General features: G+C 37.9%; 2 protein-coding genes across 4 annotated transcripts; one reads left to right on the top strand and one right to left on the bottom strand.

Annotated features, from left to right (window-relative positions):
• Nucleotides 1–470: 470 nt before the first annotated feature.
• On the top strand, nt 471–2168 carry LOC149513991 (uncharacterized). Of its 2 annotated transcripts, none has more exons than XM_089746335.1 (3): nt 471–688; nt 1327–1475; nt 1905–2168. In XM_089746335.1, the coding sequence occupies exons 1-3, from the start codon at nt 613–615 to the stop codon at nt 1920–1922; spliced, it is 243 nt and encodes an 80-aa protein (XP_089602461.1). In that variant the 5' UTR covers nt 471–612; the 3' UTR covers nt 1923–2168. The 2 variants fall into 2 exon arrangements, with proteins under 2 accessions (XP_089602461.1, XP_089602460.1); XM_089746334.1 differs by having other exon boundaries at nt 1303–1475.
• A 141-nt stretch (nt 2169–2309) lies between these two features.
• LOC111280486 (glutamate synthase [NADH], amyloplastic-like) lies at nt 2310–15709 on the bottom strand. 2 transcript variants are annotated; one of them, XM_022867940.2, is made up of 22 exons: nt 14756–15709; nt 14525–14644; nt 14122–14235; nt 13564–13716; nt 13261–13361; nt 13067–13163; nt 12474–12583; nt 11374–11477; nt 11038–11217; nt 10624–10967; nt 10449–10519; nt 9888–10357; nt 8850–9719; nt 8385–8539; nt 7944–8105; nt 6049–7650; nt 5478–5693; nt 5118–5386; nt 4590–4895; nt 4120–4387; nt 3480–3737; nt 2310–3005 (listed from the first exon to the last, which is right to left on the bottom strand). In XM_022867940.2, exons 1-22 carry the CDS (start codon nt 15140–15142, stop codon nt 2724–2726), a joined length of 6639 nt encoding a protein of 2212 aa, XP_022723675.2. In that variant the 5' UTR covers nt 15143–15709; the 3' UTR covers nt 2310–2723. The 2 variants fall into 2 exon arrangements, with proteins under 2 accessions (XP_022723675.2, XP_022723684.2); XM_022867949.2 differs by lacking the exons at nt 13261–13361; nt 13564–13716; nt 14122–14235; nt 14525–14644; nt 14756–15709 and adding an exon at nt 12864–13005 and having other exon boundaries at nt 13089–13105.
• Nucleotides 15710–17564: the final 1855 nt, after the last annotated feature.

Genomic DNA, 17564 nt, shown 5'->3' with positions numbered 1-17564 from the left:
AAAAGAATGATTCAAAAAGCAAGAGTTGGGAATTCAGCAAGGAGTCGTGTTGGTGTTTAATGCTGCTGCAGCCACTTTCTGATTCTAAAAAATTGCAACGTGTAAACTAGAAAACGGGGTTCAGGCCGAAAGAAAATTGCAGTTGGCCCAAATTGCAATTCAATTCTAAACCCTGAAGCCAAAGAATAGTAAGTTAAAAAAGGATTAAAAATAACGAAAAATTTTGCAGCTTTATTTTGAGTTCTTAGGACAATAGTTTGTCTCGTAAAGAGTATTTTGCAGCAGAATCCAGTCCCTGCCCGGAGGACTGGATTGTCTTCAATCCTTGATCTAACACTTTTATTCAGTGTGCGTTACCTTTTGTCTTCTTTAAAAAGAGCAAAAAAGCGAACAGCGGTGTTAAATGCCCAAAATTTTCGTAAGCTCGACAAATAAGTACAGTAAATGTTGAAAAACAATAATTTATTTATTACTAATAAAAAGGAAGGTGACTTCACCCGGTCAAGAACAAATAAAAAGTAACAATACAAGTTGACAATAATTATTCCAACTTCCAAACTTCGGACAACCAGAGGCCGAGCAGAGAAAAAAAGCTGAAGTGAAGGGTGGGAGATGGGAGCGGAGCAGGCACTGAAGAGAATTCCACGAATTAAATTCCCTGAAAGACACACGAAACCTTCTGCTTCAGGTTATTACTCTTTCTTTTTTATCTTTTACCTTTTATATTTTGGGTTCATCGTCTTGTCTCTGGTTTTCAATCTGTTGTGATGCTTGCTACTTGAAATTGAGTTTCGTTTTTTACCTTGTGTTCCAAAATCAGCAACTTGGTTATCCTTATCCACCATAAAATGTCTATTATACTAATTTACACAATAGAGATCATTGATGATCAATTTGTCATGTGAAGGAGTTTCAGTGAAGTAGCTTCTTTGACCACGAATTATATATCCAAAGTTCTAGTAATTATCCACTGAAACCTCATTTTTCGTGTAAATTTTGATTTGAGAGTTATCTATATTTTAATTGATGATGAACCTAGAATATACTAATATAAGAACCTGAGAAAGCCCTTGAATGAACTACAAATCTACAATTAACTCCATTTCGTGGATTCTAGTTTCTAGTCATTAACTGTCAACCGCAGACATATATTTCAAACCACATTGGCATGAGCTTTGCTCTGTTTCTTAGTCGGCTAAACAGGATGAGAATCAGGATTTTAAAGCCTTGTCTGTAGTTACTTCCATTTTGTCTTCAAGTTGCCGTTTATATTCCAAACCGTTTCAAGTTTCTGCTGTCTAGTTTCTTTTTCTGAAAGGAAAACAGCACGCAAAGATAGAGACATCATTGATAGCTTCATTGCTAGGTCAAGGTCAGACGTTCCTGCTCCGCCCATCAACACTGCTGTGGGAGGAAAAGCATCTCTTCTGCCAAAACGTACACCTGTCTCTGAGAGGGAAATAGAGGATATTCTGGTGAGTAAAATGATCTTTCTAAAAGTCTATCATCGCAAATGCAGAGTCTTAGATTGGAATATTGGTAGCTAATCCCTTGGGATGTTACAATTGTGAGCTCTCCAAAATGGCGGGCTTAAAAAATACTTTCGTTGATGCATCTATGGAAACAAGATACTTTTGTAAAAGGGAAAATAGATATATATATATATATTTATATTTATATTTATATATTTCTTTACATTGGTGGTTACACTTAGGGAATAGGAGAAAAAATTGGAAGTGTTGGGATCTGAACTTTAGACCTATTGAATGTCACCTCTTAAGAATGATTACATGAATCAACTGAACTAACCTTCGAGGGTTTAGGGAGAAAATATTTCTAAATGCTCATAATAAACAAATGGAGCTGATTCTAATGTGTTTTCCTTCCATTCCATCACCTTGCAGTTAGGCAGCTGCTTCTAACTTTTCGGCTGAGAAGCCTTCATCAAGCATGCAGTCAAACTTCTCGTCTACTATTTTTATTTGCTGTGCTGTGATCCTAGTTTTCAGAACGTAACAAATGTGTAAAAGAATTGTTAGCCAAGGTTTAAAAGATCTTCCATTGATCTTTAAGAACTGATATGGGTGAGAGTTCATTCTCAATGGAATATTATGTAGGATCAGTCATTCTGTTTTAATTATATTTGATCTTCTCATGGTTCTCACTTATCCATTTACCCCTTTTCAGCAAATATGAAGTACCACTCATAGGCTTCTTTCAATTTTTAGTAGAACTGAACAAATTGCAGGTGTTTACTGAATTTTCTCTTCAGGAAAAGGGAAATCCAATCTCAAAGAACATAATTAATATGTTAATAAAAAAATCACCCCATTTCTTTTTCTCAATCAACCATTAAGAAACAGAACTGTACATTATTCCTTTATGACAACATGAGATGAGAGATAACCTTAAAACAAGCTGAGTAAAAACTATAAACAAAGATGATACAAAATGAAAGAAATAATATCCCCCAACCTATGCCAGCCCCATTGAAGATGTCTACTGATTTTGCTCAACCGTCTGCAAGTCCTTTATCCTACTAAACCTTTTCAGGCCCTTAGTTGCTGACTATGGGTTCCTTGGTGGTTATCCACAAGATGATTCTTAATTTCCTGCAGTGGTTATCCATGTGACAACTCCCTTTGGAAACTCTTTCTCTATTTTGTATCAGCTTGATATTCCTTTTTCAGCACATTGTCACAAACAATAACAATCAAGATCACCTATGTCATGACTGTTTGCTGTCTTTGGGCAAGGTCTTGATGTCTCTTGACGAGATCTTGGCTCCCACCATCAACGGTCGTGTCTTTGTCTTCCTTAGTTAGGTATTTGTCAACTTGTGCAGCAGCTTGCCTTCCCTCTGAGATTGCCCACACAACCAATGACTGACCTCGTCGACAATCTCCAGCTGCAAAGACACCATTCACATTGGTCGCAAAGCGGCCATACTCTGCCTTAAAGTTTGATCTGTTGTCTTGCTCCACACCTAACTTCTCTGCCACTACCTGTTAAATTAAAGAGCACAAGAACTGATGAGAAAAGCTCAAACCATGCAACATATCTTAAATGAACTCAAAGAATTGTATCAGGTTATAACAAAAACAAAATCAAGTAACTGATCTTCACTTCAATTAGTTGTTCGTTTTGTGCTGTAGCTTAAGTTTTTAGTTGGTTTTGTTTCTTATTTAATCATATAGGGGTTTAAGTTAGATAATTTGTAAGAATTGGGTTGCCAAGTTTGAGGTTCTTTTATTTTTATTGGGCTATCATTTTCTTTAAGTTTGTACTTAAACTACTCATTAATCAAACTTCTTATGCCTTTCAAAAAACTTATACGCCATTTACAAATGACTTGAGCTGCCCAAATTAAAGCAAATTAACAACCAAAGCATCAACTAGCATTCAGGTATCACTAGAGAGGGCATTAAAACCTGATTGCCACAAAAGAATTATAAAAAGGGAGTGATCACAATGCTCACCGACTCAGGCCCAAGGAAACCCATCGCTAGCAGGATTAGGTCAGCCTCGATTATATCCTCAGAGCCCTCAACTTCCTTGAATTGAAACTTCCCACTAGCATCCTTTTCCCAATGCACACGTACCACCTCAAGTCCTTTCACAGCTCCATTCTCATCTCCCACAAACCTCTTAGTCAAAACCTCATAAGATCTTGGGTCTTTTCCAAATTTGGCAGCAGCTTCTTGGTGCCCATAGTCTACACGGAATATGCGAGGCCACTACAATTCCAAAAAAAGTGGAAACAGTCGCATAAGATGTCTAGACCATTAAATATTCCAAGTAAAGTCTCAGCTATTATATGTACAATCCCTAACCGAACTTCCATCTTATAATTTAAATTACATGGAAAAAGGTCACAGTTAGTTCCAATGCCAAAAGTAAGCAGATATCTAAAAAAAAAAAAAAGGGTTTTACTGTCTTAATGCTTTTTTGGTTATATAAAGGAACAAGAAAAAGGAAAGTGAAATGAAAATTAAAATAAACGACAACTTTTATCATGACAAATAGTCCAATAAGAGCCTATATTCTATTTCCTTTCACTTCACATATTGTAAGCTACAACATAAAATCGTACAGGAACAAAGGATAAAACTATCAAACCTGTGGCCAGGGATTGCCAGGTGCTCTACTTGGTGGTGGCTGAGGAAGTAACTCGAGATTTACAATGCTACTACATCCATGGCGGATAGATGTCCCTATGCAATCTGTCCCAGTGTCACCTCCACCAATGACCACTACTTTCTTGCCCTTAGCAGATATATAGCTACCATCCTGGAGACCACTATCAAGCAAGCTTTTAGTATTTGCATGAAGGAATTCCATTGCAAAACGAACACCAGATAACTGTCGTCCCGGAACAGGAAGGTCCCTGCATCAAGCAGATAAAAGCAATCAATTATTCAACCATGTTATAATGAATATCAAGTACTGTTAAAAAATGATTAGCAAAAGGATTATCTAAATATTACTGGTATTTTCCTTTCTGGCTAACCAACCATCATCTGATTGTTAAAAAATGATTAGCGAAAGGATTATCAACAATAAACATCCTTCTCTCCACTAAGATTTACCTGGGTTTTGTGGCTCCAACAGCCAAAACAATGGCATCATTATCCTCTCGTAGCCGGTCAAGGGAGTAGGAAGGATCAATTCCAACATTTGCATTGACCACAAATTTAACTCCTTCATCAGCCATAAGGTTAACCCGCCGCTGAACTACATTCACCTTGTCAGCCTTCATGTTAGGGACTCCATACATCATAAGCCCTCCAATTCTATCAGCACGCTCGTACACAGTCACTGAGTGACCCATTCTATTTAGCTGATCAGCAGCAGCCAAGCCAGCTGGTCCACCTCCAACAATAGCAATGTTTTTGCTGTGGTCATAAGCATATGTCAAGTTATACTTCTTAGTGAATGTGCTTTAAACTTCTAAAATATATTAAGCTTCAAAGAAGCAAAGGCATCTCAATTGAATCATGCCACAAGATTGTAAACTTTACTTGAACCCCTAACCAAGGAACTAATTTTTAAATGTGAGGACCATTAATGGAAATAACTTAGCCCTCTAGTCAGATATAGAGGATAACAAGACATACCCTGTTCTCTTGAGGGGTGGTCGTGGCACCATCCACCCTTCCTCAAATGCCCTGTCTATGATAGCACATTCAATGCTTTTGATGGACACAGGATTCTCAATGATACCCAGAACGCAAGACCCTTCACATGGTGCAGGGCACACTCGGCCAGTGAACTCTGGAAAGTTATTTGTCTCTAGTAGACGATCCAGTGCTTCGCGCCACCTATTTTGGTACACTAGCTCATTGAATTCAGGTATTTTGTTTCCAAGAGGGCATCCAGAGTTCTCCTGCATTTATGAATATAAAAGAGATCTTAGATTTAAGTTGCGATTTGTGTATCAAAAATGACAAAAGATGAATAAAAACAGTAAGCAATACCTGATGGCAGAAAGGAGTACCACAGTCCATGCAGCGAGCAGACTGCGTCTTCAAAAGTGGGCTAGGTTTTGATTCCTCCATGACTTCATTCCAATCATTCATCCGAACATTAGGATCCCTATATTGAACACCTTCACGTTCATAAGCAATAAAACCACGATGTTTAACAGCGCCCGAAACCCGAGTAGGTCTCTTAACTGGTTCAGCCTGTACCTTCTACAAATTCCAAAAAAGAAATTAGATCTCAAACAAATGGTGCATGACAACACTAGGAAGTATGATGAAGATGGCAACCAAACAACAGAAAGTAATGGGGAGCAATACACAAGGTGTGATGTAAGTTAAGCAAATTAAAGATTTGTGGGGATGAGTTAAACACAAAAGTTCAATAAAAGAAATCCAAAATAAAGGGAAAAGAATAAAAGAGGAAGAAGGCTAGTTTACCTTGCAACACAAATTTTAATGAGAAAAATCCAAAAGAAAAGAGAGAAACAGAAGTTTAACAGAGAGGCAGAAGCATAGACCTTTGGAAAGAAATATAAGAGACTTAATAATAACAAATACTACATACCTGACTTGATTTCTCATTCAAAGAGGCAGCGGCCAACTTTTTAAGCTCTTCAAAAGCATCTTTTTCCATCAACTCTGCCTCATCTTGATCCTCAGCTTCTTTTGCAGCAGGCTCAAATGCCTCCTTAGAGGCTTCCTCATCTTTCATCCTTGCTAGAACACGCTTGTAATCCCTGGGGAAGACTTTAATGAATTTGGGCAGAAGATTCTCAAAGTTGGCAAGTACTTCTCTGGCTAACTGGCTGTTTGTACGACGCTGATGTTGCTGAATCATCATTTTAAGTGTCAAAATATCCTCTTCTTCTTCAACCTTATCAAGGTCTACCAGCTCAGGATTGCATCGAGATTGAAATTTCCCATCCACATCAAAGACATAAGCAATACCACCACTCATTCCTGCAGCAAAATTCCGCCCAGTTTTTCCCAGCACAACAACAGTCCCACCCGTCATGTACTCACAACCATGATCGCCAACACCTTCTACAACTGCTTTGGCACCCGAATTACGAACACAAAATCTTTCTGCGGCCATTCCATTGAAATATGCTTCCCCAGAGGTGGCTCCATAGAGAGCCACATTACCAATTACTATGTTTTCCTTGGGATCAAACCGGCTTCCTTTTGGAGGATAAACTACAATTTTGCCACCTGATAATCCTTTGCCAACATAGTCATTGCTATCACCTTCAAGCTCCAGCATGATGCCAGGGCATAGGAAAGCTCCCAGGCTCTGCCCTGCGCTTCCTGAGAGTTTGATATGAATCGTACCAGCTGGAAGCCCAGCCAGGTGGTAGCGCTTAGTTACTTCATGGCTAAGCATTGTTCCAACTGCACGGTTCACATTGTATATAGGTGTTTCAATGTATACAGGAAGACCTTTCTCTAGAGCAGCTTTAGATAGCTTAATGAGTTTTTGGTCCAAAGCCATATCTAAGCCATGATCCTGTTTTTGAATACAACATTGAGCAGCTTCAGGGCGAATGTCAGCAGCAGGTCTGAGAAGCAAGGATAGGTCAATATTCTGAAGCTTCTCATTATTACTAAGGACTTCCTTATCAACTTCAAGCATATCTGAACGACCAACCATCTCATTAAGTGTTCGGAAACCAAGCTGAGACATTATCTCCCTGACCTCCTCAGCTAGCATAAAGAAAAAGTTAATAACATGTTCAGGTTCTCCAGCAAATTTTTCTCTAAGAACAGGATCTTGAGTAGCAATGCCCACAGGGCAGGTGTTCTTGTGGCATTTTCGCATCATGATACAACCGAGAGTTATGAGAGGGGCAGTGCTGAAGCCAAACTCTTCGGCACCAAGAAGTGCAGCAATGGCCACATCTCTACCTGTTTTAAGTTGGCCATCGGTCTGCAGAACCGTGCGTCCACGGAGATCATTAGCGACCAAAGTTTGGTGGGTCTCAGCCAAACCAAGTTCCCAAGGGAGCCCAGCATTTTTTATGCCAGTCCATCTTGAGGCTCCAGTACCGCCATCATGACCAGATATTAAGACATGGTCAGCATGCCCCTTGACAACCCCGCTAGCTATTACTCCCACTCCAGCTTCAGATACCAGCTTCACACTAATTCGAGCCGATGGATTGGAATTCTAAAAGACCAAAGACTGAGTGTCAAAGAGACTAATCATAGAACATTGACATCGTAGAATATTACATTTTAAGAAGCAAGAACCATAAACCAACTCTGAAAAGGAAAGGAGAAAAGGCTACTGGAGGAGCATGTATAGTTATGATGCAAGCAGGAAAAAGTAAAAGAGCAGAACATGCAAACGGCTGTGCAGTTTATTGGTAAAGTTATGGCTTTTTAGTTCCATTGATAAGGATTCAATTCCTAACAGCCTCAAATATATATATAAAAAAAATTAGTAGTACATGCTCCTACCTTGAGATCATGAATTAGTTGCGCAAGGTCTTCAATTGAATAGATATCATGATGGGGAGGTGGACTGATAAGTCCCACACCAGCTGTAGAGTTTCTAGTGACTGCAATATCTCCTATTACCTTATGACCTGGAAGTTCACCTCCTTCACCAGGCTTGGCACCCTGAGTAGAAAAGAATGTTTGAGTTAAAAGAATAATCAATCTACAGAGAAAATTTTACTTCAGTTCATATTTTAACCTCAGCAAATGTCAAATGTAGTTATCAGATAAATATGCAAAGCCACTCAGAGATGCTTTGCAGACACAGCATCATCTGCCATGAACATAAATCCATAAACAAGAGGAACTTGGAATAGAGGCACTAAATACAAATACTCAAGCAATGGCAGAAACAATAAAAAAAAAGGTACATATACCATAAACAATATGATAGACTAATACCTGAGCCATCTTTATTTGTAGTTCATTGGCATTTGTAAGGTAATAACTTGAAACTCCAAATCTCCCACTGGCAACCTGCTTGATAGCACTTCTTTTTGGATTCCTTGAACCATCAGGAAGAGCTTCCATACGAGAAGGTTGCTCGCCTCCCTCACCTTTCAGAAAATTTTGAATTAAGAACATTATAATTTTGTTTTCCAACAATGAAATAAAGAAAACCAACAATAGAAGGACACGATTAAAGACAAGCCCCAAGAACGCCCAATAAAGGGAAAAAAGATAAAATAAATAAACAAGATAAAGAACAACAATTATGTGCACTTTGAGAAAGAATATTCTAAATAGTCCAGTACTTAAAACTGCAAAATCTCTCACAATAGGTTCAAAACAATTTTTAGGATCAAAGTTGGACATAGGAAATTAAAACGAGCACATTCTACATTAAATACTTTACTAAGAACAAACCTGTATTTGATTTCCCCCCAATTGTATTCATAGCAATAGCTAGGGTTGTGTGTGCCTCTAATGATATTGATCCATAACTCATGGCCCCAGTACAAAACCGTTTCACAATTTCACTGGCAGGCTCCACCTCATCCAATGGAATTATCACCTCTGCCTCTTTGAACTTCAACATCCCACGCAGATTACAGGTTTTGTTCAATTCATGAATCCGTTTGGCATATTCCTTATAGGCAGCAACACTGTTACTACTGGCAGCTTCTTGCAGCTTTGCAATAGCAAGAGGATCATTCAGGTGAACTTCACCACCTTTCCTCCAGTGATAATCTCCAGGGTTGGGCAGTGCTACAGCTTCAGCACTTCCAGGAGCGGGAGCCCGAGAAGGAAATGCTAACTCATGCAAATGAAGTGCATCACGAGCTAGCATCTCAAATGTTGCTCCTTCAACTCTGCTTGGAGTTCCTGCAAAGCACTTCTCAATGACTTCTGAAGAAAGGCCCAGTGCTTCAAAGATCTGAGCACCCTTGTATGAGGCCAAAGTAGATATCCCCATTTTGGCAAGAACCTTCATCATCCCATAGTTGCTTGCCTTGAAATACTTCTTGACCAGCTCATCCTTTGAGTGGAACTCACCACTAGATTTTGGGGGAATCTTCCCATCTACCTGCAATCTCCAAATGGCCTCTATGGCCAAGTATGGGCATATAGCATCTGCACCAAATCCAACCAGTGTGCAGAAATGGTGCACCTCACGTGGCTCTGCAGATTCAACAATTAATCCCACTTGCGTACGCTCAAGTTTTTTAACAAGATGGTGATGAACAGCACCAACTGCCAAGAGGGAGCTCACAGCAACACGCTTTGACGAGAAGGCTACACATTTAATGGAGGGGGATATTAGTACCTTAAAGCATGATCCATAAAAAGGAAAAGATGGGATGGGGCAATAGAGGAGGTGCAGTACCATCCCACCTAAATTTCAATCAAAGCTCAGAACAAAACTCTAGTTTTAATTATAAAGTGTTGGGAAAAATGTAGTACCTCTGTCAGAAAGCACCAATAATGTATAACCTTCCTTAATTGCATCTCGTGCTTCAGCACAAATTCTATTCAAAGTTTCCTCTAATCCCTTCCTCCCACGCTCCTTTGAATAAGTTATGTCAAGAACTTTACTTTGCCAACCTCTGTAATTCATCTTTTTAATTGCTTCTGTCTCTTCAATTGATAAAAGAGGCCCCTTTAGCGAAAGACGATGACATTGCTCTTCTGTTGTTTCTGTTAGATCTCCTTCTGGACCAATCATGCATTCCATGGATGTTACTATTTTCTCTCGAATAGGGTCAATAGGGGGATTGGTTACTTGAGCAAACATTTGCTTAAAATATTCAAAAGTAAGCTTCTCTCGGTTGGACATAACCGCCAGAGGAGTATCATTTCCCATTGAACCAAGGGCCTCTGTACCGTCTTTAGCCATGGGAAGAAGCAGCATCTCCAAAGCCTCAATAGTATATCTGCATGAAGACCAGAAATTGGATATTACAGAATGTTCCATAGAGGCATTGTGGTTGCGTTACTAGCAGAGCATGACCAACAGTTACATACCCAAAAGCCTTCAATGGAGCCAATAAACCATGAATTCCCATGTTCTCCATGTTTTCATCATCATTGGAAGACTTCAGGTCACAGAGTTTTAAACATCAATGAGATTTGATCAGAAAGAAAACTCTAACCGACGAAGATGCAAGAAACAATTATAATAAGAAAATGAATCACTTACTGGCATAGTTCCAGCTATTGCTGGAGTGACCCTCTCTGATTCCAGAACTGAATCAACTATGTCATTGAGTTCAATTTTTTGCCTCTCAAGCCATTCACCATAAGGCCTAGCAAGTGAATATTGTTGCTTCAAAGCTTCATCATCAACAACAATATGCTTCTGAAAATCTACCAGAAGCATCATGCCAGGGTTTAGTCTTCCTTTTCTAAGCACATCTTCAGGTGAAATATCCACAACACCAACTTCACTGGCCATGATGACTCGTCTGCTATGTGTTACATAAAACCGACCAGGACGGAGTCCATTGCGATCCAATGTAGCTCCAAGGTAGCGACCATCGGTAACTGCAATTAACTTTTTCATCAGTCAAATGCTAAAATCAAGTTAAATCCTTTGACAAGTAAGTGTAATTACATGATATAAGAGCAGGTCCATCCCAAGGCTCCATTAGAGCTGAGAAATACTCGTACAAGGCCTTCCGATGAGGATCCATATTTTTATCATTTTGCCAGGCTTCTGGGATCATCATCATAACTGCTTCCAGAAGACTTCTACCAGCTCGAACCAGAAGCTCAAGGACACCATCAAAAGCTCCTGCAAGCCAAAGAAACGAATGAAAATGAAAATCGTATAAATGTCAGTCAACGGACACCAAATATCATCTGTTTGGCATCCAAAATTTTCAAATAGGAAGAGGGAAGAAAATGCAAGTTTGATGCAAGAATACATTCAAGAGATGCACAAGTTTACCTGAATCAGATGAACTGGCATCCACAATTGGCAGGACCTTTTTCATCTCATTCTTCGATAGACCAAGCTCCTTGCACTTTAATAATCCTTCGCGTGCCTTCATCCTGATAAAATACAAGAAATTCAGCCAACGCCCAAAAATAACAAAAAAGCTCCAGAACTTTATCACTTTACTTAGGCCCTTATACTTTTATTGCACCCAAATAAGCCTTTAAACTTTAATTTGTAGCCAAATAAGCATTATCCTTTAATTTGTATCCAAATAAACCTTTAACCTTTAATTTGTACCTAAATAAGTCCTTAACATAAATCAAATTTTCTTTTGAAATAGGGCTTATTTAGATAAAAATAAAAAGATAAGGGTTTATTTGGGTACAATAAAAGTATAAGGGCTTAGTTAAGAAAAGTGAAATAGTTCAAGGGTTTTTTTTTTTTTTTTGTATTTTAGCCATTATTAAAGATGCAAACAGAAAGGAAAAAAATATATTATATATCATTTCATTAAATCAGCCAGTTAAATCATTTGTCCTATTTGTTAGCTTTTGTAGGCACAAGAAGCTTAAGTAACAGCAGAAAATTAACGAAATGAAGGTGCATTTAGCACCCAACTTATGGACCATCATCATAAAACTAACTTCTTTCACATGTAGACACCCCTTCTCTACACTAAGAGAGAGTAAAACTTTAATGGAATTAACAAAAAATATTGTCACATCCCAGAAATCCCAGAATTATATGGCATGATATCCCTGTTAAACAAGACAACAGCTTTTAAACACAAATAGTCAAATCTCAAATCACTCACATGCATTATTTATTTTATTCATCAGTTGTTACTATAAATAGGAGCAAGGATAGCATGTGACCAACAACAAATCAAACAGTGGGATGTAAAACTTTGAAAAATACAGAACTAGGCTAGAAATGAAATTATTAATTTGCTCAATTATGGTGAAGAGGTGGATCTTTTCTAAGTTCTATATAAGTTTTAAATTTTAAATATATATTCTCAAGTTAATATTCTAGGAAAAAGGGAAAAATAGTAAAAATATACTCATACACCAATCAATCCAAAATTTGCGAGCTTCTCTGATACATACCAGTTTACATTGCCCCTTAGCGTATTAATTTCCCCGTTATGGCCCAAGACACGCATTGGTTGGGCACGATCCCAGCTAGGAAATGTATTTGTTGAAAAACGGGAGTGTATCTGCATCGATAAAAGGATCACAATTGTCATTTACAACTTCTTCTACTCAGCTAGGAATGTAGGATCAGGTTTGACAATGCACACACAAAACTCTGGTCAAGGCATTTTAAAAATTGTATACTGCAGTGCCAAAAAATAAATTAAACAACCCTAAGCTATCCTGACCAGACATAATTGCCTTTCCACCAGTAAATAGACGTTTCATCCTCACACTACCGATCATAGAGAGCATTGCAGCAAATTTCTGCAAATATGATTTACTTGCAATGAGGTTTCTTACCAACTCACCCAATGCATCCAATCCAGCATCCAAATTCATATAGTTTTAAAGGGAGTGGAAGAACTTATGAGATCATTCAAACTTCAATGCCTCAGAAGTCATCCCTCAACCTTGCATCTCTTCAGTTACCAGTGGATCCATGCTGTTTGTTGAAGTATTGAGTTAGCGGAGAAGGAAAGCAAGTGAATGGATAAAACATTTACCAGGGCCATGTAGCTCGTAAACCTTTCATTGCCAAGGTCTGCATAATAGTAGTTTTGCAATTGATCAGGCTTTAACTGTCCCTTATAAACAACAGTCCTGCACAAGCCACATGAAGGTGTAAATATTCTTCACGTGAAAAATCATTGGGTAAATTTTCTTGTCAGAACACAAACCAGCTTTCTAAAGCACAGACCTTGAGGAAAGAGAACAAATATAAAAATCCCTAACACCACCATGCTGGAGGTTTAACGCAGCTCGGATAGCAACCATTGAAACCCTCCTTAATATGTACATCTGTAAAACAGTTACTGTGTTAGTAATCTAGTCTGACAAATAGAACCAACTAGTCATGAAACTTACTCTTATTACTTAATTTCCATCGAAAAACTCCATTTTCAGATTCTTACTCTAATCCAGAAATATTCTTGCTTTATTTTTTCTAGCAAATTGATGATAATGTGCACTTGACTGTTAAAAAAAATAAAGAAAAACCTACCTGTTGTTCAAAGTTAGCCTTTGATTTAGGTGTGGGAGTAAGAAACACTTGCTCAATAACAGGCTCTGTCTGCAAAGCAGCATTACCCAATCCTGAGTTATTTGTTGGTACAGATCGCCACCCAAGTACCCTATGCCCAAGAGATTCAGCAACCTGCAAAAGCCAACCAAATTTTCATCAACAAACGTTGTCAAAAGATCTCTATTGATATTAAGCTGTACAAACATGAATGCAGCAGCCAGATGACAATCACTAGGGTTCTCGGTTCCAATCATGGACGAAAAATACAATAAATTATAGATATTGTGAAAGGATACTCAATAGTGTTGTTTTGAAGCATTTTAAAATTACATGTATATTTAGAAAAAGAAAGACAAGTGGAAAGAATATGCTCTCTAGAAAAAGTAAATGATAAAAAAATTTTTAATGTTCAATATAAACAAGAATACTAGGGCTGCTATTCAAAGTAGACACTTCCTAGATACGCATAATAGCATTTAGCTAGTTCTGAAGATTAATTAATAATATATAAAAAGAACTCTCAGTGTAGAAATTTACCTTAGTGAATACATTTTTGCTTTCTTCCCTTCGATTCTCAGAAGTGGGCAAAAAGAACATGCCGACCGCGTATTCCCCTGGTGGTGGCAAGTCAAACCCAACATCCTTTGCTACCTGATCAGAGATAGTCAAGAATATTCAAAAAGCCAACATTTGTTCCCATAATTACTCCACAATTTTTAAAAACAAATCAAATCTGGGCGTTAAGGGACATAGATCATTTATTATTCCACTACACTCAGGAAGTGGTTAAAAGAAATCTGAAATGGAAAATATTCCTTTAAAGAATTTTATTATTCCATAGAATTAAATTCCAAACATGATTTTTTAGGAAAAAGAAATTTGACTTTAAAAGAAACACAAAAGGCTAAAAAAGTCGATTAACACAAAAAATGAAACAAACCTCCTTATAGAAATCATGAGGAAGCGCCACAAGAATCCCAGCTCCATCACCAGTATTTGTCTCACATCCGCAAGCCCCTCTATGTGACATCCGTATCAACATCTCTAAAGCATCCGTTATCTAATAAATTCCATCAAAAATCAAAACCAAACCCAAACATCATCAACTACGTACATATATACGTATACAAAAGAAAATTACATTAAACCATACACGTCTCCTAATACGTACAGTTTTGCGGCTGCTGTCACCGGATAGCTCAGCTACAAACCCGACCCCACACGAATCCTTATCAAAAGACGGATCATAAAGACCGAGCGGCTTCTCAGGCACCCCGGACAACGCGGACCGCACCACTACCCGGAGTTTTGGGGACCGAACCAGCCCGCCTGACTGCCATAAGTGTAACCTCTCCAATCCAGTCCCAAAAAAATTATTCTCCAAAGCCGCCGAGGACTTTTTCATAACGGAACATCGAGCGGTTCTAGTTTTACGACGGCTCGAGTAGGTGACATTCAGTCGAGGAGTAAGGGAGGGTTTGTTGAGTGAAGGAAGAGGACAAGAGTTGTTTCGAAGTTGAAGAAGAGAGCTAGACGTCGACGTCGACGCCGACGACATTATTCAAAAAAGGTTTTTCAAATCCGATTTTCTTTGGATTATAATTCACTTAATTAACGACTTTTTGTGAAGAGTTTGTTTTTGGATGAGATTAGAATATTTCGAAGTAAAAGTCTACCTTGTTCTCAGATTCAGATCTGTCAACCGTATCTAGAGAGATCTTAAATATGGGTCGGATTTCAAATTAAAATTCGAAGGATTTCTTTGATTGGTTCTCGAGAAAAAAACTGAAGTCTTGAGATTTGTCTTGTTTGAGCTTCAAAATCCAGTTCAACGAAACGAAACCCTTAAAAAAGATTGTAATTTTTTATATACAATTATGAAAATCTCATTATCATGTGCGGATTCTCCAAGATCGAACTTCGATGCACTCGACAAAAATAGGAAATGAAATTACATGACTCACCGAATAAACCGCGAAAAGTGAACAAGAAAATTCGCGAGAAACAAAAAAAAAAACAAAGGAGACAAAGACAGAAACAGAAACAGAAACAGAAACAAAGAGGAAAACAACAGAGGTGAAGAAAAAGATTGAGCAGAACCAAGGCGATAGCCTGCCCCTTTGGTAGTTCATTGAGGAGATGAACACCGGATTTAAATAGAAAGAAAGATAACAGTACTTCTTTTTTCTTTTTAGTGAGAGGATGTGGGGACCACGGGTGGGAAGCTCTAAATTACACAGGTCAGTAACACTCTCACCCTATCACCAATTTTGCAGATACGTGACAGCCCAGTGTTTTAGAAACGGCCACGTGTAGTTTAACTATGCGGCATGCGACAGCCGCTCATCGTGGGTCCCTTGACGAGGTGATAAACACACTGCGCGTGGCTGCTTGGGGTTGGAGGAGCTTTAGAGGGTGGGGGTTAGCTTCGGCTCCGAGCCTCCGCAAGTGACCTTTTAAATAATTCATTGGTCTCTCCGCCTTTTTCTTCGAATTTTAAATTTTCTCATCTTTAAAACACTTCACATCCTGTTATGGTAAGGTTTAATCGCTACTTCTTTTAACAAAAGACCTATCATTTTTACGTAACAAGTATTTGAATAAATAAAAAAATACTCTCTAATAATTAACTAATTTTTATTATATATAAAAGATTAAACTTGAAAATTAAAAAAATTACAAATCTTAAAATTTAAATTTTAAATTTTAAATTTTTTATATATCATCTTTTAAAAATATTATATAAACTCATTAAATTTAATTTTTAATACCAACAGTATTTTTTATAACAATTTATTTATAATTTTCATTATTTTTATTTTACATTTTCTTTATAATTATTTAAAACTATGCCTAACACCACTAAATCACAAAATTAAACTTTCGTTTTTATTGCGAGATCTAGGAAGCTACCAAAATTTTATAATGGTCAAAGCGTCAAAGGATTTAACCAAGGTTGTAACATTTTAACCCACACATTGTTTACCTACCCCCCCGTCCCCACCCAACCACCCAACCTACCACCACACACCTGACTCCAACAGGGACTCAAAAGTAAAACATTGAATACATAAGGGAACTTTATGCAAAAAATGTATATAAGGACTCCTTATTATCAATGTGCGGGGAAGTACGGAGAGAAAAAGCCTACGTTCTATTCGCTAACAGAACTAGAGTAGGTTCATTTCATTTCATGTTCCGTTGAAAGTCCACTTCAGGGCAAGAACGCTAGCCTCACTGCTTGCTTGCTTTATGTCTGCTAGTGGACTGTCGCCTCCAATAATTGACACGTGGTGATTAGATTTTGCAGCGTAGGAGTGCAGACACGAGATGGCATTGGTTGCCACCAACCTCCTTCCTTCAGCATGATGCAGTTTATTTGGTGGAGCTGCGGTTAAAAGTCAAGGTGAGAAATGGGATTAATGGACCTTTATGTCCCTACACTCAATACGGGAATTTTGCACGATCCCTTCAATAATGTGAGGTCCTTTCCTGTCAATTCATCACATTCTAGGTGACAGCCAATCAATGAATCTGCTAATTAATCATACTTTCAGCTACCTCGATCTTTTGTCACCTTTCCCGACAATTTTATATCGATAAATTTATAGACCACGGGTCCACAATCACCTAAAGATATCGTGTTTGGTTTTATTGGGATTCTTTTTTCTCATGTAACACTTATAAGTAGACCCCATGATGACCCAAGCATGGCCTTTGTCATCAAGATTGATTCTTGATTTTAATTGCTGTTGCCATAGAAAAATTTTAAATTAAAAATATATTTAAATATGTGAAAAAAATGGAATTAGAAATTTTAAATATTTAATATTATGGTGAGTAATTAAAATATGTGATAATCTCATGCTTTGCCTCCAATTTTAGAATTTCTTTTTTTTTCTCTTTCTTACTATTAACTCAAAAATTTATTCTTAAAAAATGAGCATACTTTTGTACTTGTAATTTGAACATCATTGCAT

Source organism: Durio zibethinus, chromosome 17 (genome assembly GCF_047325235.1).
Source record: "Durio zibethinus cultivar Kanyao isolate XHJ-2024 chromosome 17, ASM4732523v1, whole genome shotgun sequence".
NCBI lineage: Eukaryota > Viridiplantae > Streptophyta > Magnoliopsida > Malvales > Malvaceae > Durio > Durio zibethinus.
The sequence above is the reverse complement of the archived record's forward strand: the minus strand, read 5'-3'. Positions and strand labels throughout refer to the sequence as shown.

What these genes read in the sequence shown, in the direction of transcription:
- LOC149513991 (XM_089746334.1), top strand. Translation starts at nt 613, where the DNA reads ATGGGAGCGGAGCAGGCACTGAAGAGAATTCCACGAATTAAATTCCCT. An exon ending in CACGAAACCTTCTGCTTCAG is followed by an intron (nt 689 to 1,302) that starts GTTATTACTCTT and finishes TCTGCTGTCTAG; the next exon opens with TTTCTTTTTCTGAAAGGAAA.
- LOC111280486 (XM_022867940.2), bottom strand. Translation starts at nt 15,142, where the DNA reads ATGTCGTCGGCGTCGACGTCGACGTCTAGCTCTCTTCTTCAACTTCGA. An exon ending in TGAATGAGAAATCAAGTCAG is followed by an intron (nt 5,694 to 6,048) that starts GTATGTAGTATT and finishes TGGAATTTGTAG; the next exon opens with AAGGTACAGGCTGAACCAGT. An exon ending in GTACTCCTTTCTGCCATCAG is followed by an intron (nt 5,387 to 5,477) that starts GTATTGCTTACT and finishes TCATAAATGCAG; the next exon opens with GAGAACTCTGGATGCCCTCT.